This window comes from Bubalus bubalis, chromosome 5 (assembly GCF_019923935.1).
Source record: "Bubalus bubalis isolate 160015118507 breed Murrah chromosome 5, NDDB_SH_1, whole genome shotgun sequence".
Classification (NCBI taxonomy): Eukaryota; Metazoa; Chordata; class Mammalia; order Artiodactyla; family Bovidae; genus Bubalus; species Bubalus bubalis.
Genome location: NC_059161.1, coordinates 80,119,886 through 80,145,438, shown reverse-complemented (window position 1 = coordinate 80,145,438; position 25,553 = coordinate 80,119,886). Strand labels below are relative to the sequence as shown.

At 47.1% G+C, this 25,553-nt stretch overlaps 1 protein-coding gene and 1 long non-coding RNA gene across 3 annotated transcripts; one reads left to right on the top strand and one right to left on the bottom strand.

The window, feature by feature from the left end:
* Positions 1 to 5,818: 5,818 nt before the first annotated feature.
* FMOD (fibromodulin) lies at positions 5,819 to 15,923 on the bottom strand. Of its 2 annotated transcripts, none has more exons than XM_006072403.3 (3): positions 15,767 to 15,923; positions 12,092 to 13,079; positions 5,819 to 7,438 (listed from the first exon to the last, which is right to left on the bottom strand). In XM_006072403.3, the coding sequence occupies exons 2-3, from the start codon at positions 13,068 to 13,070 to the stop codon at positions 7,287 to 7,289; spliced, it is 1,131 nt and encodes a 376-aa protein (XP_006072465.2). In that variant the 5' UTR covers positions 13,071 to 13,079; positions 15,767 to 15,923; the 3' UTR covers positions 5,819 to 7,286. The 2 variants fall into 2 exon arrangements, with proteins under 2 accessions (XP_006072465.2, XP_044799262.1); XM_044943327.2 differs by lacking the exon at positions 5,819 to 7,438 and adding an exon at positions 10,361 to 11,119.
* LOC112582777 lies at positions 8,467 to 20,223 on the top strand. The gene is made up of 2 exons (XR_003107152.3): positions 8,467 to 10,651; positions 19,966 to 20,223. It is a non-coding gene; the product is annotated as an uncharacterized LOC112582777 (long non-coding RNA).
* The last annotated feature ends 5,330 nt before the right edge of the window (positions 20,224 to 25,553 follow it).

The window sequence follows — 25,553 nt, the reverse complement described above, 5'->3', positions numbered from 1 at the left end:
TGGTTTAGGTGCTAGAGGTAACACCTAGATTCTAGGAACATGTAAAATTTCTATCATTAAAGCAATTTAAGATTCAGGTTAACACTTAGCACATTCTCATAGCCCCCAGCATTCACATGGATCCTGCTTTTAGCTCATGAATTTTATAAAGGGAGAGACCTATTGGCAAGATAGGATTATTTTTTTCCTCAAGAACTTTATTCAAATTCATCCCTTTCAAAAAATTTATAACAGCAGCATCTGAAGATTTACAATAATCCCATTTTATAGGATTTAACATTCTCCTTCTTTCATGGACTTCTGAAGTGCCCTTACCTGACCTCTCCATATACTTACATTAACACCAAGATTTGATTGTTTTTCCTAAATCTCTTCTACTGAAGTCCTTTCTTGTCTTCTCAGAAACTCACCTTCTCTGCAGTCTTTGCTTCTCCAAATGCTACACACTGGTCCATAGATTTTCTTCAGTGAACACAAAGGCTGGCAATTCAGTGCTCATGGACCCCTGGTCCTGCCATGGTCATCCTGCCATGTTCCATCACCTGCCGTGCCCTGTTGATGTCAGAAGTGACCTTTGTTGATATGTTGTGTTGTTAAGAACAAAAGCAATCATGTCTGGGACATCTCAGTAATCCCAAATGCTGGCGACAGGGAGGAGGCAAGGTACACAAGGATGCAACACAAAGCCCTGGGGTGTAATTCAGTGGGAAGCCAGTAGACCTGGGTTTCGGTGTTGAGTCTGTGCCATTAGGGGCAAGTCAATAAAGTGTTTGGTCTCAACTACCCTATCTGTAAAATGGGTGAGTCAGACCTGTCTCCTTACTTTATAGATATTTTGGGAAAATAGAATATACTGTTGAAGGTACTTGATATTTTTTGGGAAAAAAACGTGTGTGTGTGTGTGTGTTGTTGGCTATTAAATCTATTTTATGCCACTATTTCCATTTGGCCCCCCAAAATGTGTTCTAACAGTTGTTATTAAGCCTTACGAACCCAGCTTTGTGCTAACTGTTATTGGCTACATGACACAGTCTCTACCTTTAAAGAATTTTCAATCTAACCAGGTTGCTCAACTAACACATGACATGATGTGGGTACTGACTATGGGATCCCCACCTCTTCTATCTTACAATAAGGGATGATCTGGTGGTGTGACAATGGAGCCGATACGTGGATGTGCCTTGCTCCAACTGGCACATCTGCTGGCCTCTTGCCTCTCCCGTTCCATCCTTGGTGGAGTATGGGGTCTTACAAAGCAGCCTCTCTGCTGCCTTCACCAGTGTTCACCAGCCATGGCCTGAGGCTTTGCGACCTGAGTATGGGGAGATGCCAGTGTACTCACAGGGGCCTCCTCTCCTGCTCACGTTTGATGCTGCCCTTCACTTATGCCTCGTGCTCCTGACCTTTCCCCCCGTACCTGCCGCCGACACTGCTTACACTGTTTACAAAGCTGCCGCGGGGCCGCCACTGCAGCCGCCGCGGCTGCTCTGGAGCGGGCTTTGGGTGGGGCACTGGGGGTGTTCTTCCTCTGTGCCCAGCAAAAGAGGCCATTTCCTCTCCCTTTTTGCAAAAAGAATGGTGCTAGTATACCCCTTCTAATCGCTGTTTGCTCCCCAGGCCAGGTAGACTAGAAAAGATGCAAGTTGCTTACCTTTCCCCACAGCACAGAATCCTCTTTGTGGACTCCCTCAGCCTTCTTGGTGGAGGGACCTACTCTTCGATTGCGTGGAGGACCAGTTCTGTTGCTGCATGCTCAGCAGGCAGACTCCAGCTCCAGATTCTCAGTGCGGGACCAGCAGGGTTAGCACCTGTTCTTTTTGGGGACTGTCAACAAAGCCTCAGCATAGCCTCTAAGAAGGAATAGATCAGTGTAAGGAATAGATCATCTTTGACAATAAAAGACGGGCATGCAAATTAAAATAAATATCAGTACCAAGTCTCATCCATCAGACTGTCCAAATCACTAAAGTCTGAAGCTACTGGCATCATGGGGATGTGGAAAAATGGGGACTCAGGTACAACTGGTATGAGTACACATGGTGGCTCAGATGGTAAAAATCTGCCTGTAATACGAGAGACCCAGGCTCCGTCTCTAGGTGGGTCAGGAAGATTCCTTGGAGAAGGGACTGGCTAACCACTCCAGTATTCCTGCCTGAAGGATTCCATGGATGGCGGAGCCTGATGGGCTACAGTCCTTAGGGTTGTAAAGAGTAGGACAAGACTGAGCAACTAACACTTTGGAGAGCGGTTTGACAGCATCAAGTAGAGGAAAATTTGTTCGTACTTCGCAACTTAGCAGTTCCCCCCTGGGCATATATACCAGTGGTTGTTAACAGGTGGTACTCCTCCCCCCGCCCCCCACCGCCAGCAACATTTGGCAACTCTGGAAATATTTTTGATTTGGACTGGGGAGGAGACAGATGCTACTGGGATCTAGTGGATAGTGGCCAGGGATGCTACTAAACATTCTACAGGCAGTCCACCCTGTCCTCCCACCCCTTCTCAACAAAAAAGTATTCAGACTCAAATGCCAGTAGTGTGCTGTTAAGGAATCCTGATGTCAACTCTAGAGAGACTCTCAAATGCAGTGTCAAAGAGACAGGTAAAAGGAGGTTTACTGCTTTATTTGTTTCTAACATTACAGTATTGAAAATAATCTAAATGTCCCTCAAAAGAAGAATAGAGAAATAAAGTATTTCCATAACATGGTTGGAATGAATGAACTGGAATTTACAAGAATCAGTGTGGATAAATCGTGAACACAATGTTCACTGAAAGAAGCAGAGTAATAAGAAAGTGCTACCGTGTGAAGTTTAAAGACAGACAATTCTCTACTTCGCCTGTGGGCGTACTACAGGTTGGTGATTGTTGTCTCCACCAAATTCCACAGCAAGAACCTGGAGACCTTTACATTCATTCTTTCATGAATGTAAAGGTGCATACTAAATGCACCAGCAATTAATATTATCTGTCTCAGGGTTTTGCATAAAGAAAAAATCTGTTGAATGATTGAGCTGTGCTCGTAGAAAGATAAGACAATGATTTGCCTTCTTTTCTTGCCTTCCCGCTATGATTTGCCTTTCTGCCTGTCTTTCCATGGCTCAATTTGGAGAGGGTCCTGGAACTTGGATGATAAAACACTCAATCTTCATTTAGCATTCCAGTTATGAAGGTACCAAGTTATATCAATATTAGCAACCTGAAGCTTTGTAACCCACTGAAATTGGGTGTATTTTCATATCACGTTCCAGTCACTGAAGATACTTAGAAATGCCACTTGTGCTCGTCTGCACTTTGAGATGACTGTGGTTAGATTTGTTGCTGGATCTCATTATTTATTACATGAATATGCAATTTTGATAACTGTATTTCAGTGTAATTGGTTTTCTTTGGAATCCAATGCATTTTATTTTATACCTGTAAAAACATTTTGAGAAGAGGTCCATAGGCTTTGGCAGACTGCCACAAAGGTCAGGACTCCCTGGTTACACCACACCTTCTGATGTTTTGATTGTTTGTTACGTGTCCAGTGTACTGGTCTGAGCCAGATAGGAGAAAGTGGGAACAGACTGCTGCCTTGAAAGATTCCAGGGAAGGGCCTGATGGTGTGAAGTGAGATGCTGCCTACTAGTTGCTGAAGACAGAAATGTGAATCGAGCTGGGCCTTGGAATGTTAGTCAAGTTTCTTGGTACTTGTGTCTGAAATAGAATAAAGGCAGTAGATGGTTTTAGCCCTGCCTACAGCTCTAGTCTCGCCGTTCCTTGTCATTGTGCCCCCAGCCATGTTTGTCATCTTTCGGTGTCTAGGGGGCTCCCTGCATTAGGAAGTCCATGTATTCTGTTAGCTGTGATGGACTCTCCTCTCATCTCTTCATCTCCCTTCATATCTGCTCCGGTCCTCCAGTCTAGGCCAGGCCTCTAGATACTCCTCATGTAAACCCGTCCTCATCTCCTTTACAGCCCTTTCTCATTTGTAACTATGTGGTCTTCAGGTGATTCTTTAGTTCAGGGCTTGTCACCACACTGGATTATAAATCCCCAATGGCAGGGAAGGCTTGCTTTTGTTGTCTACAGTATCTCCATTGCCTGACCAAGGGCTTATTGTAAGTATTTATTGATGAAGAGTGAATTTTAATTGGAAAATTTATTAAAGGATTGTGAATACTAGCAGAATGAATTTAGGTCCACAAAAAATAAAGTCAGATGGCCTCTGCCAACTTGTGACACCCCATCTACCCCCAAGTCTCCTCCATACTCCAGTAGTTCTGCATATACCAGGAACTGTGAGGTCTTCAGGCTAGCGCGGTAGAGACAGGATAGCAAGACTGGCAGGCTGGGGATGGCCTGGGCACAGATCCTGGCCTTGATGCTTCCTTCCTGGGTGACTTCAGCCTCTATGTGCCTGTCTTTCCACCTATAAAATATTGAAAGTAATAGCTCCTCTGGCATAGAATGTTTAGGAACGCTAACGAGGCAACCTAAGTAAAACACCTAACCCGTAATAAGTGGCAGCTTAAAGGAAGAGAGCTGACTGAGCCTGATGGATAACCCAGTCCTGCTGTCAACTTAAGAAGCCCTGGATTTAGAAATCAGGGAAGCCTTGCATCACGGCTGAGCCTGGCTCTAGATTCTTGCCCTGCAGTCTTGGTTGGGATATTCATGAGAGCTGCTAAAAAGCAAAACTGAGAGCCAAGGGATGCGTCTTTGCAGCGTGGCTGGACCCCTTTCTGTGTGTCCGTGTCTCCACCTCCTTCATGTGGCATCTCCCCGAACTGGAGCACCAAGGCAGATGTACTGACCCTGCTGTGCTTGAAGAGGTGGATGGCTAAAGTTGTGACTGATCTTTTTGCATTCTCAAATCCCTGCTTAACTCTTGCTCCCGAGGATTATAATCAAATTAGCTCACTCTGGCTTCAGATGAAGTTGTATCATTTGTAACACACTTGGCACAGAATTTCACAGAATTCATTAGTAAATGTATTCAGTAAATAATATATTCAGCTCAATAAATATCAGTTGTGGTTATTTCACTATTAGAAAATGATGATTTGTCCTTAAAGCACAAGGCTAGCCCACCCTCCTGACTTACATAACAGTTGCTAAGCATCATGTTCTTAAAGGCTTTCAAGTAATGTGCATTGAGAGGTTGAACAAAAGAGCAGATGGGTTGTGCTGTGCTGTGCCAAGTTCTTTGTGAATCCTGTCCGATTCTTTGTGACCCTTTGGACTGTAGCCCGCCAGGCTCCTCTGTCCATGGGATTCTCTAGGTATGCATACTGGAGGGGGTTGCCATGAGCTTCCTGACTCAGGAATGGAACCACGCTACTGGCTGCTTAGTTTCCTCTTCAGGCGCTTTGCAGTACTTGACTGCCCTCAGTTCTGCATGGTTGCCACTAGAGGGCAGGGGCACTTAAGACAATACCCTAGACCCACCAGTGCCAGAATTACAGGGTAGACAAGGGAGAATGGTTGAAGGAGAAAAATGTTAGAATGACTTGGTGGGTGTGGGGGGGTGGGGGGCGATGGGGGAGGCGGGGGGACTGGAAAGCAAAACAGTTTTTTTCTTTATCTCTTGGGGACCAAACGGAAGGAAATGTGAAGCTAGTGAAATTGAAGTTAGATTTAAAGAACTTCCAGAGCACGAAGTTTTCTGTAGAGACACAGGTGACTTACAAATACAAAAAACCGTTAGCTACATCTGCCCAAGCAGAATAGATGAGAATGTGAGCTCCTCCAGTCTGAGGCCTATGTGATGGCAGGAGGTCCCCTTAAAGTAATCTTTCTCTGTGTTTGCCTTAAATGACTCCATTCTTGCACGTGCAATTGTAAAATAACTTTATTGGTTGGGTTAGCCACCACTCATGCTTTTCCTGTAATAAGGATCCTTTATAGAGGCATGATGGTGTCCACATGCAGATGCTTTCTGAAGAGCCCTGGGGCAAGGGGCAGCCTTGCCCCTCACATCAGAGCTTCTTTGTTGAAATGAGCTGGTTTGGCTTTTGTGGATTTGAGGTTCTGGAGCAAGAACATAGTTCAAGGATCCCCTCTTCTTTCTTCAGGGAACTGCTTCAAAGCATACACGGTATCAGGGAAGCAACGGCATCTGTGCAGGGAGCTCTCCTCAAGCAGTCTCTGCCCATGGCTGCCCAGATGGCCCCATCCCAGTGGTACCCCACAAAGCAGGGGTTAGGTCCCCAGGAAGCACTACTTTCAGAAACGGGAAAGATTAATTGCTCTCCAGCCAAGCTATAAAGCAACAGCCAGCTTCAGTAATGAGGGTGGCAAGTCCAGGGCTGGTTGGAGTCTGTCTCTCCAATCAGGTTATTGACCTTTCTGCTTGCATAAAAGGACAAATTACCTCTCTCATACTTTGAGAGCCACATGGCCTCTGCCTTTGAAGATAAAAACTCAAGTAGGGAGCTGCTGGGAATGCAGAGAGTGCTGGGCAAGAATGGCACTACTCGGGCTGCCTCCTCAGTTCAGCCAATTTAAGGTGTATTTGCCTCCATTATGGATGCTGGTAACAAGCAACATCAGGTCGCTTTCCTTTTCTGAAGTCTGACCCACCTTCAAAGAACTGCCCAGTTGTTAAAATATAGCCCCACGCATTTAGCTAAGTCTGAGGTTGGCTGTCTCCTCCCACATCAAGCCTGGAATATTATCATCACACTGGTGACCCCTGGTGTAAAGGGGACTCTTGGTGTCCTTCCAACCTCAGCCACCACTGTGAGTTCTCTGCGCAGTCACTGGGCAGCTGTGCATACGTCTTGGCTTCTCCTGCCTCTACCTAAGATGTCTGTGGGGCATGGTTGAGTGGATGAGGTGGACTGAGGAGGCGGCAGTTGGGCAAGAGGTATATCTGAGAAGCAGCAAGTGGGAGCCCAGAGTATGGGCACGACCAGCCCAGCACGTCGGGGAGCAGTCAGGTGCTGCCTTCAGAGTCAGATATTACTTCAAAAGCACAGTTGTTCTATTGCTCAGGCAATGGTTCAGGACACTGGATCACTGTGAAGACCTTGAGGGTAATGAGATTTCGGGGACTGGGACTTCAGGGTTTACACCTTCTGCCAACCACTTCTGTCTTGGAAACGGACGTGTCATGTCCCTCAGCAGAAGGCTGCCTGTCCCCTGACTCCACCTAAAACTGCCTACAGGGAAGAAGACTAGAGAGAGAGCCCATGGACCTCTGTCACACGGTCTGTCCCAGACCTTCCATCAAAAGCCAAACCAAACCATCAAGCCGAATGCAAAGAGGCGTGGGGGCACGGCCCTGCGCCCGGTGGCGCTCAGATCTCGATGAGGCTGGCCAGGCGCAGGCAGAGGGGTGCGTCAGCGGGCATGGCGCTGCGCTTGATCTCGTTGCCGTCCAGGCGCAGCACCTGCAGCTTGGAGAAGTTCATGACATCCACCACGGTGCAGAAGCTGCTGATGGAGAACTCTGTGGGGACAAGAGGGGCGGGGATGGGGAGAGCCTAGATCAGGGTCCTGGGACCGCAGGAAAGCCCCACGGTGTCTGTGAAGCTTCTAAGAGGAGGGGAGAGCTTGGCTGGGTGGGGCAGGCGCTTCCCAGGATCGGAGTCAAACTTGCACCCGTTGGGGAGCAGAGCCAGGGATAGAGTGAGGTCCCCGCCTGCCTAGCTCAACCTCCTTACCCATGCCCCCCACGCCCCAAAACCCTGGAAGGTCCCTCCTGGCGGGCCTTGGTCTTTTCCCCTCTGCGGGCAGCAGGTGGCAGCAGAAGGCAGTCAAAGAGGAACCCTAGCAGCTTTGAAGTTCTCCCTTGATTGTGTTTGAAGAGGAGGGCGTTTCCCAATTGCTTTGAGAAGGAAGACTGGGTAGGTGGAAGGACTTAAATCTTGAATATTTCCTAACAGTTTGCAGATAGAGAAAGTGGAAAGAAATTAAAGAGAGAAAACTTGGACTGAGAAACAAGTGCCTCTGAGTGCAGAGCTTTGAGGGGGTTGTCCCATGTACATTCTGAGTACAGACAAAGGAGTGATCTCGGCCCTGAGGTTTAAGGAGATAGATGAACAGAGCTGCCACGGAGCTCAAAAGTCAAATAATTTCCTTGCCTCCTGCATTTAATATGATTAGTTTACTCTCCATTTTTGTAATCTCAAAAGAAGTTTGAAGATTCTCCCCCAACCCTCCAAGTCCTATAATCCTAATAAATACAATCATTCTGTTTGGTTTAAACACAAGTCCTTCAGCTACCACTCACCCGGTTCTCCCTCTGCTTGTTCTCTTGGACAAATCAACTACCTCTGTCTCTATCCTACTGGGTCAGGAACTTGAAGGATTAAAATAAGAACTCAGCTAGAACTCCAGCCTGCGTGCGTGCTAAGTTGCTTCAGTCATGTCTGACTCTTTACAACTCCATGGTCTGTAGCCCACCAGGCTCCTCTGTCTGTGGAATTCTCCAGGCAAGAATATTGGAGTGGGTTGCCATACACTCCTCCAGGGAATCTTCCCACCCCAGGGATTGAACCCACATCTCTTATGTCTCCTGTATTAGCAGGCAGATTCTTTACCACTAGCACCACTAGGGAAGCCCCAAAACTCCAGCAGGGACAGAAAAGTTACCACCAAAAAGCTGCTGGCACCCATAGAGGCTGCCTTCAATATGGTATGTGAGAGCATCAGAAAGATGGCTCGGGTCCAAAGGGACTTTGGGTGAGGTTATTTGTCAGGACTTGGTAGGCTACATCTGGAGGGCTGTAACACTTAGGCAGACTCAGAGCTTGGCTTGCTTTTGCTTCCACCAGAGGCATTCCTCTGCTTGCCACAGTGGTCAGGAGCTGTGTGTCAGCCTGGAGCTGGGCAGGAGGAGTGGGAGGAAGGCTTTCCTGATTCTCTTCCTGGGGTGACTGTCAAAGGCATTGCGGTTATGGGTGTGGAAATAAGTTCTCTATGGAGAGCTTAGATAGATGAAGAAATAGTTTTTGAAATTAGCTCTAGCGATTGTTTTCAGTCTCTGTTAAGAACTGACCAAGAGGAGATGGGGTAAGTCTGCAGCCAATTAACATGTGCTACAAATGTAAGACAGAAAAACCAAAGAATCATGAAAAGAATGGGAAATATCCTTCTTTAGAGAGCACTCAGGGAGGGTCGGGTGGAGATCCGGAATGCTTTTGGACGTCCCCTTTCTGATCCCAGACAATAGATCAAGTGACGTCCGAGTGGACAGATTGGGGCAGAGTCGAGGCTGAGTCAAGTCTGGGTCTATGGTGTCTGCATGGAACGGGCAGAGTGGGTTGGGCTGGAGAGAAAAACGAAGTGGCCTGGCTTGAATATCCCTTCCAGCTGTATTGGGTGACTGCACTTAGAGGTTCCACAATGGATTCTCTACACCAGCCTGGGGCATTCAGACTGTCTGCTGAAGTCCTGGCTCCCAACTGTGCAAATATAAATATGGGGCACATTTAGGAGTTGCTCAACACTCAGCATATATAGATTCTATCCACATGTTGAGCACTGTGAGCCCCCGTGTTAGTCCTAAGTTCATGAATATGACAGGGGCTTTTGCTTGGAGATGCTGGAGGACACTTTCCATTCCAGATTACATTTTGACATAAGTTTTTCCAAATTCCTCCTGGTGTACTGGCCCTGCTCCACTGGATCCCAGAGCTACTGAATAACATTCTGAGCTGTGTTTCTTGCTGTTGCCAGGCTGGAAAAACTGAGGGAGGCACTAGTGGAAGAAAGAAAAAGGGAGGGAGCGAGCCAGGCTTAATTCCCCTGCACTCAGCTCCTGTCTTTTTAGCTCTCTTCTCAAAGGGTTGCTTCAATCCTACCTTCATTACCCACCCCTGCTCTGGGTCCCCTGCAGGGAGACCTCCTTCACATTTGCCCAGATGAGTGGCTGAGCTTGGGGAACTCACTTTCCTGCTGGTGGTCTGAATCAGAGATGTACTCCTTCCTTTCTCAGCCAGAGAAGCCTGGCTCTCAGCCCTCTGATGTTAAAGGCAGAGGCTATACTACATGATCTGGGTGACCTGAAGAGATTGCTTTTCCTTCTCTGTGTCTCAGTTTCCCCATCTTTGCAATGCAAAAGATAAAATAAAACTGTATCTGGCAACGTCAAAGTGGCAATGAGGGGAAAAGTTTATAAATATAGTTACTGTGTGTTGAAAAGCAAGTGCTTTTTCAGTTGTGTGCCAGGTCCCAAACCAAAGCCTTTAATGTACCAATCCACTAATTAAGAAAAATAAGGTGTTGGTGTTATTTACCCCCCAAAAAAGGACTAAGAGGGAGACAACCAGATACAGGAGCTTTGGCTTAAACTGCACAAGAAGGGATTTGGGGTAGACACTGAACATTTTTAGGTTTGACTTAGGAAAAACTTTCTGCAAGACCTTAGGACGCTTGACTAATGTGATTTTATCTTTGGCAGAGCTTTTGGAAGAAGTGAACCACCTTATATTTAAAGGACATATGTGGTTCTGCAAGAAGGCAGAGTGACAAGATGCTGTGATGGAGTCTTTTCCACCCCAAGTTTCACTGGTTATACAGTTCGGCAGTAACTATCGGCTTCTCTCCCATGACAGCTGTTCTTCTGTCACATTTTCAAGGTCAAACTCTGATAAAGCACAGCATATACTATATGACATTTCTGTTATGACGCTCCTCCTGGATTCAGAGTGGGTAGCAGGTAAGTAGTGGTCACTTCTGGGTGGGTTGATAAACAGCTACAAGTAAATGTCAAAGCTTTTACATCATGCAACATATGAGAGATTAGAGAACCTTGCCTTGGGAATAGGAAGACCTTCCCCAAAGAAAGAGAGACTTTAAATACAGAACAATTTTCGGTGTACATGATGGTGTCTTGCACTTCAAAGTAGAGAACCAGACACCTTTCAGCTTGCCCACCCATGGTCCACCTCTGGGACCGGTGCCTCTCTCACTCGGGGGGCTGTCTGGCTTGTTAACACCTTGCCAAGTGAGTGATCTGTTCTGTGAGCGCAAGGAGAGAGAAGGATCCATGCAGAGGTTGTGGCCTCAGTCCTATCTGTGCTTTGATGCTGCGACGGTGCTGTTTGCTCTCAGCAGGCTCTACTTCAAAGCCCTCTGCCAATGGCTATTAATGAGTCCTTCCTCCCTCAGGGAGAGAGGTACTTTGCTGCAGAGGAAGAGAAGTAAATGCTGGCTCAGCACTTTCCAGCTGGGCTGAGATGTCAGAGGCTCTGGTGCAGTGTAAGCACATTGTGAACACAAGACCCAGAGAGGGACCGAAAGGCACCTGGACAGTCCAGTCGGAAATGGAGACTTTGGTTCTCGCGGACAGACAGGCCATCCGTGGGCCTTGTGGGGAGTGTTGGGGAGGCCTTGTGCTTGCTCGCCACTGCAGGGTTTGGCAGGGGTCAAGCTCGTGTCACCCAGGGATCCCTCTGCCCTGCCACCAGGGGCTCCTCGTGCTCCCGGAGAGCCAGCCAGAGCAAGTGCCGCACGCAGCTCTGAGAGGCTGCAAATTCCCATCCACCGGCTGCATGTTTAAAACACAAGCACCCAAGCATAAGACTGGGCTGATCGGGGGGAAACAGAGAGCTCGTCCTCTCTGGAGTCAGTGAGAAAGTACAGATACCAAGGTTTCTTAGCAGCCCACTTTCCTCCTCAACTTAAATGCCCCTGTCTATGAACCACCCCCTCCCAAACCTCTCCAAACTCATTTCTCACAGCTTGACACATGACCCCTTCCTGTGAGACATGGGAATCTCCTAGCCGTCCCCTCGAAGTGACTTGGTAAATGACCGGTCCCTTTGTGGCGATGGCGCCTCTAAGGATGGCTCAGTCCTATGTTCCTCCAGCCTATACCCATTTATCTCTCAGGACCTAAATTTAGACTTACCTCTTCTGGGAATTCTTCTTCCATACCAACCCACTGCCCAGTGACTTTTCCTAGCACTGCCATGCAGTCTAAGAGTATGCCACAATGTACCACTTTGTACAGGGATGTGGCAGGGTTCTCAACTTGCTTCATCAATATTCTTTGGTTCTCCTACTTCTAATTCTTCTGTGTTGCCCCCAGCACTCAGGATCAGATCTTTCCAATGCAACAGACAGCACTCCCCACTCCCCTTTGCCAGCGTCTCACCATTGATCCGATTGCCTTGGAGGTAGAGGTTCTCCAGGTTGGTGCTGACTGGGGGGATCTTCTGCAGCTGGTTGTAGGAGAGGTCGAGCTCCAGGAGGCTGCTGGAATTGAAGGTATTTGAGGCCAGGCCATTGTTGGTGAGGCTGTTGTGGGATAGCCGCACATACAGCAGCTTGGGTGACCCCCGGAAATAGCTGTCAGGGACTGAGAAGACGTTGTTGTGCTCCAGGTACAGCTGCTCAAGGGCTGAGGGCAGTCCATCAGGTACCTTCCTAAGGTGGTTGTAGCTCAGGTCCAGCAAGATCAATGATCGGAGGCCTTTCATCGAACTGCCCACTTCCTGAATCTCATTGTGATGAAGGTACAAGGCTGTGAGGTTCTCCAGCCCCTCCAGCGCATTGTTGGGGACCCTTGAGATCTGGTTGTGGTCAAGATGGAGCTCTCTCAGGGACCGAGGCAGTGGGCTGGGTATCCGGGTCAGGTTGTTGTGGTCCAGATACAGCCTCTCCAGGTGCTTCAGCTTGGAGAAAACCTTCTTGCCCACCTTATCACTGGTGATCTGGTTGCCATGGAGAGCAATCCAGAGCAGCCCAGTGGCATTGTCGAAGACACCCTCCTGGATGGAAGAGATCTGGTTGTTCTGGAAGTAGACATACTTCATGCGGGAGGGGACGAAGGGCAGGTACTTGAGATTGCGATTGTCGCAGTACATGGCTGTGGGGAAGTTGGGGGGACAGTCGCACTCCTGGGGGCAGTCTCGGGGCTCTGGTTGGGGTGGAGAGCCATAAGCATAAGCTGGACCTTCTTCTCCCCCGTAGGGGTAAGGCTCATAAGGCTCATAGGGGTAAGGGTCATAGGGATCGTCGTAGGTGGACTGCTGGTTGCGGAGGAATTGAAACCACCAGTGAGAGTCTTCCTCATATTGGGCCCAGGAGAGGGAGCAGAGCCCTGCCAGCAGCAGGATGGATGCCCACTGCATTTTGTGTTTCTGCAAGAAGGGAGAGAAAATAGAGGAATCAGGTGTGAAGGAGACTCCAGGGAGTCAGAGAGGCAGAAGAGGTGAGCCTTGGGCTTTGAGCTCTGCAGACCTGACCTTCAGCAGAAAGCAGCTCCGAGCAAAGTCCTTGCTCCGCCTCCTCTGGGCCTGTCCCAGCACTGCCTCTACGTGCTGGTCTGGATGAGCCTCGGCTCCCTGGGGGAGCTAGGTGCATTTCCCTCTGCTCACAGAGTCACAGAAACAGAGCCTTTGAGATCAGAAGGAGCTTGAATGGAGGTATTGCTTTTCTTTTTTTCTTCAGAGAGCAGGCCCATAGGCGCCTCTAGCAACCTGAAGGTACTGTTAGGGAAGCGAGAAAGCCCACAGCAACTTCCATGGGAGTGGGGGTGGTGATGGGTTCTATTTGGGCCTGAATTTACACCCAGTTTGAACTCCCCAGGGAATAATGTTTGCCAAGAGTCCAAGGGAAAAACCCTCTGGCTCTTTCCATATCTCTGGGAAACACCCAGGAGTGGCTTGAGGTCTCAAAGGGGAAGATCTGAACTACTTGGGAAGTTCTGGTTTTGAGTCTTTGGGGAAGGGTGTGGTCCCCTGCAGCCATCACAAGGCTTGGGCTTGTGATACCAGCATCTGTAACAGTGCCAGAACCTGTAACGGTCTGCTGGTGGGGAAACTCTCTGGTTGGCAGTTTGTGGCTATACTTGCAACTTGGCTGGCAAGGGCCATCATACAGTAGTTACAGATTCTCTTCAGAGGGGCTGTGGCCCCCCAGTGTGGCCCTTGTGTTCTAGAGGGGGTATTGAGAGCATGAAGTCTTAGTGCCCTGGGCTGTCTTCCATGGCATCTAGTAAAGTGTTAGTACTTCTCATGCTCCGCCATGGACATTATGCCAGAGACAGCTGAGGCCAAGAGAGATAACAAGGAACATCAAACAATAGAACAGGAATTGAAGACTCTTGAGTGTTCCCAGGGGAACGTGACTTTAGAATGGGATTCTGTCGTCCTGCTCTCCCATCCGAAGCCCTCAGTGATGACCTCTGGGTTACCAGTCTCTGTTGCTGGGCCCCACATTGCCTGGCAGCTCACTGCTTTTGAGCTTGTGTGCTAGTGAGACGAAAGCAAGTGAGGCTTGGAGAGAAGTGTGAGTCTGATGTCCCCTGAGGGGGAAGCTGAAGGCATGGAAGAGGAGGGCAGCCTGTCCGGCTGGATGTCTTACTCTGGATACTGACAGCCAGAGCACTGCACAGCCCTTACGAGCAATGAGCACCTTCCAGAGGGCTGAGTGTCACCCCTGGGTAGAGAAACTTTAGAACCTTTCTTGGTCTGGGCATAGTCACATACGCTGTTCACGGTGCTGTTTGCCCTTGCTGGGGACAAGAGAAAGAAAGGACTCTAAAAGCCAACGTCGAAGCCCATGAGCTGATGAGAAGGCCCTGGGGGTGACAGTCAGTCTGGTCCCTTTCTGGCCACCGTCTCCCTCAGACCTCTCTGTCCCCTGCGCGTGAGTCCCTCGGGCCTGCTTCATCCCAGTAGCCCACGGGCTCCAGGAATGAGGTGCCTCAGTCATCTTCAGAAGCCTCAGACAAAGAGCCCACAGTGTTCCTGGGGAGCCTCCCCAGCCGCCCGCTGCCTGGGCACGCTGGCTGGGCCCTGGCACTGCCCAGGAGAAAACGGACAGAGTGGCCCACTGCCAGTAGCACATTTTTCCATGCTCTGCTCTGGGCTGCTGCAGGCCCAGGGTGGCTGTCTGGAGGTTGGCACAGTGAGCCTCTGTGTCCATTTCTCCTTCCAAACTAGGCACCTTGGCAGGCAAGAGCAGCCCTCCTCTTCAAGCCTTCCAGGGCTGTGCATCCTGCGCTCTCGACTCTCTTTCAGTGTCATGACTGCTGAAAGGGGTTGTTGGGGACCTTATGCCTCTCTTTATCCCTTCCCTATCTCTTAGCAATGTTGCTCCAGGCTTTATACTCTTAAATCCTCTCCACCTCACCCCCAATGCTAGAGACGTTCCTGTGCTCCAAGTTTTGTGAGGTGGAAAGCTTCTAGGACTGGTACTTTCTGAGTTGGGGGGAGCATACTCAGGAGTTACTGCTGTTCTTTCATTTTCCATTCTAGAGAAGCATGTCTCCTTCCTATCAGAGTCCAGGAGGTCAAACCAAAAGCTGCTTTGTAACCTGAATTAGGTCCCCATTTCACAGTTCCTTGGACCTGGTCAACTCTCAACACTTCTGTGTGTTTTTTCCCTTTCACCCCAACAACACACAAGCACACACATACACACACACACAAACACTACACAAAATTCCCTATCCCCTCATATAAGAGCGTTTAGGTGCCTCAGCCCCTCTGAAGAGACTGCAGCACACAAATCTAGGATAGTGGACTTTCTGAGTAGTAGTGGGGCAGAGCTGGCTTCCCCAGATACCTGGCACTTCACTTTTTCACACCTGAAAGCTGAAGGTTCCCCAACAGTCAGAAAGGAACCGTCAGACAAAGGTGGCATGTGGGAACTCCCTCCTCCAGCTCCCTTTCCCTGCTCTAGCATCCTGGGACGTGGTCCAGATGGGGAAGAAAGAATTGCTCCTTCTGCCCTGGGCCCTGTCCCCTCTCCCCAGCCTCTTTCCTTTGCTCCTTTAATGGAACTACCAGGGACAAAATCTGAAGGAAAATGACAGACTTACCTTGAAGTTGAATCTTTCAGAGAGTGACCACGTCCCTCTGTCTGGCCTCCTTGGTTGGAGAGCGTGTGAGCAGGAGAGGAGTGAGTGTGTCTACTGAGAGTGTGCGCGCCTGTGCCAGGCCAGGGCCCGCCCCCAAATTCCTAATCAGACGTCATGAAGAGAGAGGTTGAGGAGCCCAGATCCTGGCTTTCTCAGCGCTGCTGCAGAGGTGGAGCTCACACTCAACTGCTCAAAATTGCTATAAAAACCACCTTCTTTCCACTCACTTATCTTCCCTGAAGCATTGGCAGCTTGGGGTCTCTTTCTGCTGAATGAGTTAGTGGCGCTCTGGAGGTTATTTGTACAGTCTCTTACAAAGGCCTGGATTTCTCGTTAAACCCATAGGGCAGATGCAGGGATAGGGAGGGCCAGGATTTGCCAAGAGGCATCTTAACTCTTTCAGCAACCCAGGGTCCCACTGGAGAGCGAGTGCTCACCTTTCTGGGCTCCAGCGCCCTCTGTGGGCAAGTGGTTAGGCTGATGGACAAGGGAGAGGACTCAGGGTAGCTGGCTCTGGCTCCAGTTCCATCCCTGACCAGTGTAGACATGTCTGGGCTGTAGGATTTCTCTCTCCCCACTGGGATAAAAGGGTAGAAAGGGGCTCTCATATTTGTTAGTCACTTACTGTGCTCTAGGGCTTCCTTCATATCTCAGTTGGTAAAGAATCTGCCTGCAATGCAGGAGACCCCAGTTTGATTCCTGGGTTGGGGAGATCCCCTGGAGAAGGGATAGGCTACCCACTCCATTATTCTTGGGCTTCCCTTGTGGCTCAGCTGGTAAAGAATCCACCTGCAATGGGGGAGACCTGGGTTCGATCCTTGGGTCGGGAAGATCCTCTGGAGAAAGGAAAGGCTACCACTCCAGTATTCTGGCCTGGAGAACCCCATGAACTGTATGGTCCATGGGGTCGCAAAGCGTCGGACACGACTGAGTGACTTTCACTTCACTTTACCATGAACTAGCATCATGCACACCCACCTAGTCTCATGACCCTCAGGTTAACACTACCTTGTTGAGTTGCAGTAAGGTCTCTATGAGGTAGTTTGTGTGAGGTCCCTGGCCCAGGACACAGCTGATGCTCACTCAGTCTGTGGTAGAGATAATTGCTGCTATTACCCATTTTACAGATGTCGAGACTCTGAGCAAGGGGAGGATGAGGTCGTAGAAGCAGGCAGGAACTAGACCATGAAAGGACTTTTAGGCCATGGAATGGATTTAACTTTTATTCTGAATGTATTTTAAAAACTTGTTTTAAGGAGAGAAAGTGAAAAGATCTGACCTACATTTTAAAAAGTCCATGGGAGAGACTGCTGTGCAGTGAAAAGGAGGAAAGTGTGGAAGCAGGAGCTCTAGCTCTCCTCTGTTGAGAGATAACAGCAGATTGGGCCAGTGCCGTGAAAGAGGGAACTATGTATGTTTAGACAAGTTGAAAAGTCTTGAAGATGGACCAGAGAAAGAGTTATGGAAAGTGACGGATGGGTCCTTGATTTTGAGTTTGAGCAACTGGGCGGGTGGTAGCACCATTTCCTGACATTAGAAAGATAGGGAGGGACAGAGCCTAAGTTAGAGATGCCTGTTAGGCATTCCAGTGCAGATGCGTGCAGGCAGTTAGATATATCAGGATAAATTGGAAGGTCAGGTACTAGAAGAATCTGGATTTCCTAGAATCTCAGTAGTTTAGATGAACCCATGCATCTGAAATGTTCGTTCTTCAACTAATTGCCTCCTGCTAACATCCAAGGAACACCCCTTAAAATTTTTTTAACTGTGGTAAATTACACATAACATAAAATTTAGTATCTTAAAAATGTTCACAGTTCAGAAGTTTTAAGTATCGCTATACAACCAGTCTCCAGAACTTTTTCATCTTTCAAAACTTAAACTTTATATTCACTAAACAAAAATGCCCCATTTCACCCTCCCCCAGCCCCTGGCAACCACCAGAGTAGAAAGAATTACTTTCTCTCCCTATGAATTTGACTGCTCTACATGACTCATACAAATGGAATCATACAATATTTATCTTTCTGAGACTGGCTTATTTCACTTAGCATAATGCCCTCAAAGTTCATCCATGTTGTAGCGGGTGTCAGAATTTCCTTCCTTTTAAAGACTGAATAATACTCTATCATATATATATACTATATTTTGCTTATCCATTTATCTTTCAATGTACATTTGAGTTGCTTACACTTAGCTATGGCAAATAATGCTGTTATGAACATTGGTGTACAAATATCTCTTTGCGATCCTACTTCTAATTACTTTTTTCTTATATGTTCAGAAATGGAGTTGTTGGATCGTATGGTAATCTGTATCTTTTTTAAGGAACTTCCATATTGTTTTCAAAAGTGTAGTCATACCATTTTACATTTCCATCAACAATAAACAAGGTTTGAATTTGAAACACTCACTCCTGTTTTTTTAAAAAATACTAATTGAGAAAGCCTCAGATTTGAATTTGAAGAATTTAGAATTTGAATTTTAAACAATGGAACTTTCGGTTGCTCCAGTAGGTTTTGAACTGTTGACATAATATGAAAAGCCCTTCTTAGGGACCCAATCTCCTCAGAAATTTCTAAGTTTTTAAAAAGATTAAATATAATGAATGGGCCTTTGCTTACTACCTACTATAAACCAGATAGATGGTTTACAGATGTTATCTCATTAGTAATCACAGTAGATACTTTGTGTTGAAAATAGAGGATCGCAGGTATACAGTGATTAGATTGTAAAACAAGGATTTGAACCTTGACCTACATGACTCCAAAGACCGAACACTTTCTCACAACACAAGGCCCGAGGCCCAGTGGAGGGGGTGGTGACCACCTTATTGTCAGGGTTGCACTCAATTCATATGGAGTCCAGCTAATTGCAGTGGCCCAATCTGCTTGAATCTGTGGCAGGGGATTGTAAGGATGAGAGGGGTCTGGGATACCGGGTTTCGTTTCCTGACTCCAGACATATTTCATTTCAATTTAATACATGTAAGCATCTACTCTATGCCTGGCATGCTTTTAAGAGCTGGAAACACAAAGAAGTTTTGATAGACTGCCTGCTCAAAATAAAGCAGGTGTATAAGCAGCAAGGGATTCCCAGGTAGCTCAGTGGTAAAGAATCTGTCTGCCAGCGCAGAAGCTGCAAAAGACTTGAGTTTGATCCCTGGGTTGGGAAGATACCATGGAGAAGGAAATGGCGACCTGCTCCAGTATTCTTGCTGGGAAAATCCCATGGATGGTCTGTGGGGTGGCAAAGAGTTGGACACGACTGAGCTACTGAGCACACATAAGGAGCAAAATCTCGTTTCATGAGTGAAGCAGAGTGGCCTTAATGTGAGGGTGGTTATAAATAATGCACAGATAACTTTCTCATCATTTTTGAATCCAGAAAGCAATCACTTTACAATGGAAAACACTAGTTTTAGCAACTGGACATAAGAGACACTTCATAGCTAGATCTAGATAGCCTGGACAAATCTACCCATTAGGTACAGATGTTAACTTTTTTAAATTCTAGCATACTTAAATGTGGTGGTGTTGCACTGAATTAATTCTCACAACCACACAGGATTATGAGAGACAGCGCAGGGAGAGCTCTCAAAAGAGCAACTCCCCGAGAAAACACTGAGTGCATATTCAATGAGAACTTATCTGGAATTTAGTAACAGAGCTCAGCAAAGCAATAGCAAGGCTTTGAAGATAAGGAAGTTTGTTCTGCATGCAGAGCAACATCTGCTGAGACTGACGCGTCAGCCACAGTATCTGTCTTAATAGCATGAGAAAGAGTACGTAATGAAAGGGTGAGACAGGACAGTCTCCGGAAAACAGGGCCTTGAGAAAGCAACAACTTTTATATTCCCACACTTAATAATACTTGACAATGGAAGTCAGTAGAGTCTAGGGGCCAAACATTGATTGGGATTTTTTCCAACTAAGATCTACCAAAAAACACAGTATCCCCAGGTGGGATTTTCACTAGGTCTTTAGTCATCTGTTCTGTTGCAAGGTAGGCTGGGGAGAAAGGACGGAGGGAGGGGATGAGCAAGATCAGGTCAAGAGGAGAGTTTCAGGGAACCATTCACTGTTCAAAAATTCCTTTGTCAATGACTTCTAGCCTCCATTTTGACTACTGCCTCTCAATCTGCCTGGTTCTGCATCTAGGCCCTCAGAACTCGGTTTCAATATGGGACACCAAATAAGGGATCCGGATGCCTGCAGATTGCCAAAGGAATCAGCACCTGAAGGAAGTTCATCTGGGCCACTGGTGCTTTCTGAGAGCTGTCAAGCCAGCAGCACTACCCAGTTACTGGACGACAAACAAGCTAAAGAGACTATTACTCATTTCTGTAAACCCTATCCCCAGCTGGGCATATAGTGCTTGGCACTTAGTAGGTAATCAGTAAAGGGTTATAAACTGAACTGTATTTTTGGCTGTCTACGGAGTTTGCCTATCCTCAGAACCCAGTGTTTGGTGGAATAACCACCAACCAGGCCAGGAAAACCCTTAGGCCTTCAGGTCAGTTATATTTTCCAGGGGCTCATGTCGTTGCTATTTCCTCCCCACCCAGAAAAAGTGCAGGTTAAGCCACAACCACTGGGCGAAACTAATTGCCTTTGATGTTTGGGCCCACTCCGTCTAGAAGGGCTGAAGTGCCTTCTGATTCAAATTCCTCTCAGCAAAGAGAGATACGTGCCTCTGGCTGCCAAACCCTTCCTCTTCAACCTTCACAGGACCCAAAAGTCGTTTTTATAACACCACTTCTGATCCCAAACAACCAAGGAATGAAGGGTAAGACTGGAAATCCACCCAAACAAAATTATTGAGTTGGATATAAAGAGGTCAGTAGAAAGATGATCATGGTCCTGCATTACCAGCCAGGACCTGCTGCTCGCCCATTCTGAAAACTCTTGATGCCAGAGAGGGATTGTTTACTAGTCTGAGGTTTTGATGGAAAGTCCTGGTTATATGGGTACCCAAAAATGGTGTCCCAGAGTTTTTAAGGGAGATGTTTTGCCTTATTCCCTTGGCATTGAGTGCTTGTTCTAAGTTCTCCCCATGGATAGTCTCCTCTTTCCCAAAGAGGAGACAAAGATGTTGGAGTGGGTGGGGAGGCTTGTTTTCTTTCAAATGCAAGAAGGAAAAGATCTCAAGTTCCAAGTTCTGGGAAATGCATTGAGGGCTTTGGAATTTCCTTCTAATAAGTTCTTTAAAAATAAGACAGAGAACAACCTTTATTATTGAATGGATAGCATCTCTTGTTTTTACTATGTATTTATTGCACACTTGTCTTTATTCACATCATGATGACATACATGATGGATTCCAGAAAATCAACTTCTGGAAAGTATAAGTGTATTTAAGTCAGGAAAGGGAGGATGGTTCAGAGAGTGAAACCTAATTGAGGAAGGAGACAATGAAATTTGAAGCCTAGAGGTTTTGGTCTCTCAGTAACTAAGTATGTGACATCCATCTTTGTTATGCAGATGAGCTAATGGTGCCTCTCAGACTGTGCCTGGGGCTGCTGGAGAGAACAGGTGTAGGACAGACAGTTCCCAGGATGCTGGTATCTGCTACGATGTGACCTGGCTGTAGGTGAGACCAGGTCTGGATATTAGCTCTAAAATACCACCTACCATTTCTGAATTCTCATCACAACCTATGAGATAGGAATTTTTATATCTTATTTTTACAGATGAGGAAACCAAAGTTCAGGAAGGCTAATTTTTTCAAGATTATATACCAATTAAAAGTGGCAAAGCTGGGGTTTTAAACTTAAGCCTGTCCACCTCTTGAGTCTGAGTTTCTAACCACTGTGCTATATAGAATCTCCAGAGTAAAGGAAAAAGCATGGGTTGAGAACACGGATATAATTTCACATTCCAGCTCTACCAGTTATTAAAGTGAAGTCTCCGTGACTTTGAGCATTGCTTAAGCATCAGTGAGATTTGGAGCTCTCGTTTGTAAAGTGGGGGCAGTAACCCTAAACTCTTGAGACGTTGGGAGGACTAAATGTACAGGACATAGGCTCCTAGTAGGGAGCCTGCCACATGTGGCCCTTCAGTAAATGGTGGCACCCTTTGCTGTTTTAGTAGATTGCAAGCTCCCTGAGGAAGGAGGCAATGTTATTGTGCCTCCTTTAGCACAATGCTTGGCTAAGTGCTTGGTGTGTCTTAGGCCTTTTCTAAACCTTATGAATAAATGAGTGATGAGGAAGCTGTATTTTACTAAAGAGTAGTAAACATACTTGTACGACTTCCCTGGTGGCTCAGAGGTTAAAGCGTCTGCCTCTAATGCGGGAGACCTGGGTTCGATCCCTGGGTCGGGAAGATCCCCTGGAGAAGGAAATGGCAACCCACTCCAGTATTCTTGTCTGGAGAATCCCATAGACAGAGGAGCCTGGTGGGCTACAGTCCACGGGGTCGACTGAGTGACTTAACTAACTAACTAAGTAAAACATACTTTGGTAACTTAAACTAATCAGAGAGAAGTTAGCCAAGGATAGAGGTAGGAATTTTAGGGCTGGGATTATTGAACTGTCCGAGGAAGGACAAGAGAGGTGACTATAACATCAGTGTAGAAACCTCCACAGACATGTACAAATAGCTTTAGGGGATCGGATCAGATCAGATCAGTCGCTCAGTCGTGTCCGACTCTTTGCGACCCCATGAATCGCAGCACGCCAGGCCTCCCTGTCCATCACCAACTCCCGGAGTTCACTGAGACTCACGTGCATCGAGTCAGCGATGCCATCCAGCCATCTCATCCTCTGTCGTCCCCTTCTCCTCCTGCCCCCAATCCCTCCCAGCATCAGAGTCTTTTCCAATGAGTCAACTCTTCGCATGAGGTGGCCAAAGTACTGGAGTTTCAGCTTTAGCATCATTCCTTCCAAAGAAATCCCAGGGCTGATCTCCTTCAGAATGGACTGGTTGGATCTCCTTGCAGTCCAAGGGATTCTCAAGAGTCTTCCTCCAACACCACAGTTCAAAAGCATCAATTCTTTGGCGCTCAGCCTTCTTCATGGTCCAACTCTCACATCCATACATGACCACAGGAAAAACCATAGCCTTGACTAGACAGACCTTTGTTGGCAAAGTAATGTCTCTGCTTTTGAATATGCTATCTAGGTTGGCCATAACTTTCCTTCCAAGGAGTAAGCGTCTTTTAATTTCATGGCTGCAGTCACCATCTGTAGTGATTTTGGAGCCCAGAAAAATAAAGGGGATAGATAGGGGAAATATCTTATCCAGGGGTTCATGGAAAAGTCAGGATTCAAGAGCCATGTACAGAGCAGTCCAGAAAGGGAGATGCCTCAGCTCCTTCCCAGACAGGAGTGTAAGAGTCAGGTTTGGGTTGGGGAGAGAACACCACTAAACTGGTAGCACCACCCTGAATAGCCTTGGGCTGAGGACAGTGGCTAACTCCTACCTGGAGATGGACAGGGCTGAATTCTCAAAGCAAGAACTAGAAACAGGTCCCGTGAGTCCATCCAAAGGTCTCTGGACTTGGATCTAGTTCTATTAGGTCTGCAAAGACCAGAAATAATGATCCCTAGTACCACGTGAGATATCTAGGACTCTAGTTCACTCTATTCCCTGTAATAAAGCAATAGTTTAACAATTAATTAAAAAATAATTAAGAAAAATCCCTTAAAAACAAAAAGAGGAAGGGCAATATATTGTCATTATCTTGGAAAGGGCAGGTATTTTGAGTCAGACAGAATGTTTTTGAATCCTAGAATCTAGAGCATGCTGCTTAATTTCCTTGGTCTTCAGATTGTTCATCTATAGCATGAAATGTTAAGACCTAGCTCTTGGGGTTGGAGAAGGCAATGGCACCCCACTCCGTACTCTTGCCTGGAAAATCCCATGGACCAAGGAGCCTGGTGGGCTGCCGTCCATGGGGTCGCTAAGAGTCGGACACAACTGAGCGACTTCACTTTCACCTTTCACTTTCATGGATTGGAGAAGGAAATGGCAACCCACTCTGGTGTTCTTGCCTGGAGAATCCAGGGACGGGGGAGCCTGGCGGGCTGCTGTCTATGGGGTCGCACAGAGTCGGACACGACTGAAGTGACTTAGCAGCAGCAGCAGCAGCTCTTGGGGTAGTTTTTAAACAATTTTAAGTGTCTAGCACAGCACCTGGCACAGAGGAGATACTTAGAAAATGCCATTCCTTCCCTTCCCTTGGGTGTTTGTCCAGGAGCTGGTTAAAAAGGAGGACCTATGTCTTAATCTATGGGAAGAGCAGAGGGAAGATCATTTTAGTAGGATTGCAGTTGATGAGAGCCTGGACAGAAAACAGAGTAAACACTTGACACACAGAAAAAAACAGAACAAAGGCCCAAAGGATCTAGGATTCTGACAATACAGCCCTGAGTTTCAGAGAAGTGGTTCTCAGCCCCTACTGCCCGTGGGAGCCACTGGGCTGGCGTTGGAACAAACCCAGCCCCAGGCCCCATTCTAGGCAAATGAGGCAGAATTTCTGCAGATGGATCTGATGTCTTTTTGTGAATTGACTGATGGTTTTAGTGTGTAACCAGGTTTGAGAGTGCTGTCTAGAGGCAGGCGGATGATCATGATGACTTTTAAGATAGATCATCCTAACATCTAGCTCCAAAAAGAAGGGCTTTTCAAACATTTTTTTTTATTATTATTCCTGTTTATTTTTTTATTTATTTTTTTTAATTTTATTTTTAAACTTTACATAACTGTATTAGTTTTGCCAAATATCAAAATGAATCCCAAACATTTTTTTTTTAATGCAGTACCCAGAAAAGGAGAGAATGAATGTGTACTCTCCAGTGATCAAGGAACATAATCCAAAGCAGCTCATTCAAACTGAAATCTCACATCTGATGTTAAAAAATCACCTGAATTTTGTTCCATAAAACATTCATGTTTATTTCAATAGAAATTACCCCTTAACAACAACAAAAAAACATTGCCTTCCCAGGTGACACAGCGGTAAAGAATCCATCAGCCAATACAGGAGACTCAGTAGATATGGGTATGATCCCTGGGTTGGGAAGATCCCCTGGAGTAGGAAATGGCAATCTGCTCTGGTATTCTTGCCTGGAAAATTTCATGGACAGAGGAGGTTGGTGGGTTACAGTCCATGGAGTCGCAAAGAGTCAGACACAACTGAGCACATCACAGCCCCCAAAAATCTCCTTTAGTAAAAACGATGCTTCAGATACGCCTTGCTTTTCCAGGGCCTTGTGAATCCCAGGAATCCCAAACTGCATAGCACAGTTTTAGGTCATTCACCTCGGCTGGTGAGCGCCTCAGTCACTGGAGGAGCAGCTGGTGATTGTAGGGGTGGGGGTGCAGGGGTGCCCCTGTGCATCTCGGAGGTGTATGCTGGCCGTGGGGTCACCCACAGTGGAACTGACTGGCCCAGCTCCCCGCAGTCTGCTGCTATAGCCTGAGGAGGGATACTGCTGCTTCCTCCACAGCTTTCTTACTGGAGAAACTGCCAAATGGCTCCTGGCCAGGCAGCTCGGTAAAAGTTTGTGAAGAAGTGAATTCCTTTGCCAATCCTCATGAGGCCACATTTATAAAGAAATTTACAAGAATAGAAATCGTTTTCATCAACAATCAAGATGCAGAAAGAACTCACTCTCTTCCCTCTTCTTCCACTTCTTCAGTCTCCAGCCGGTTTAGAAACCACATCCTAGTGAGAGAATTTGCTCTCTCCTTCACCTCCCTGCCAGCAGCCAGCCTCACAAAAAGTTCGTAGACTTCACCCA

Coding starts and splice junctions, on each gene's coding strand:
- FMOD (XM_006072403.3), bottom strand. CDS start 13,070: ATGCAGTGGGCATCCATCCTGCTGCTGGCAGGGCTCTGCTCCCTCTCC. Junction 7,439..12,091: donor CCAAGGCAATCGGATCAATG/GTGAGACGCTGG, acceptor TTGTCCCCACAG/AGTTCTCCATCAGCAGCTTC.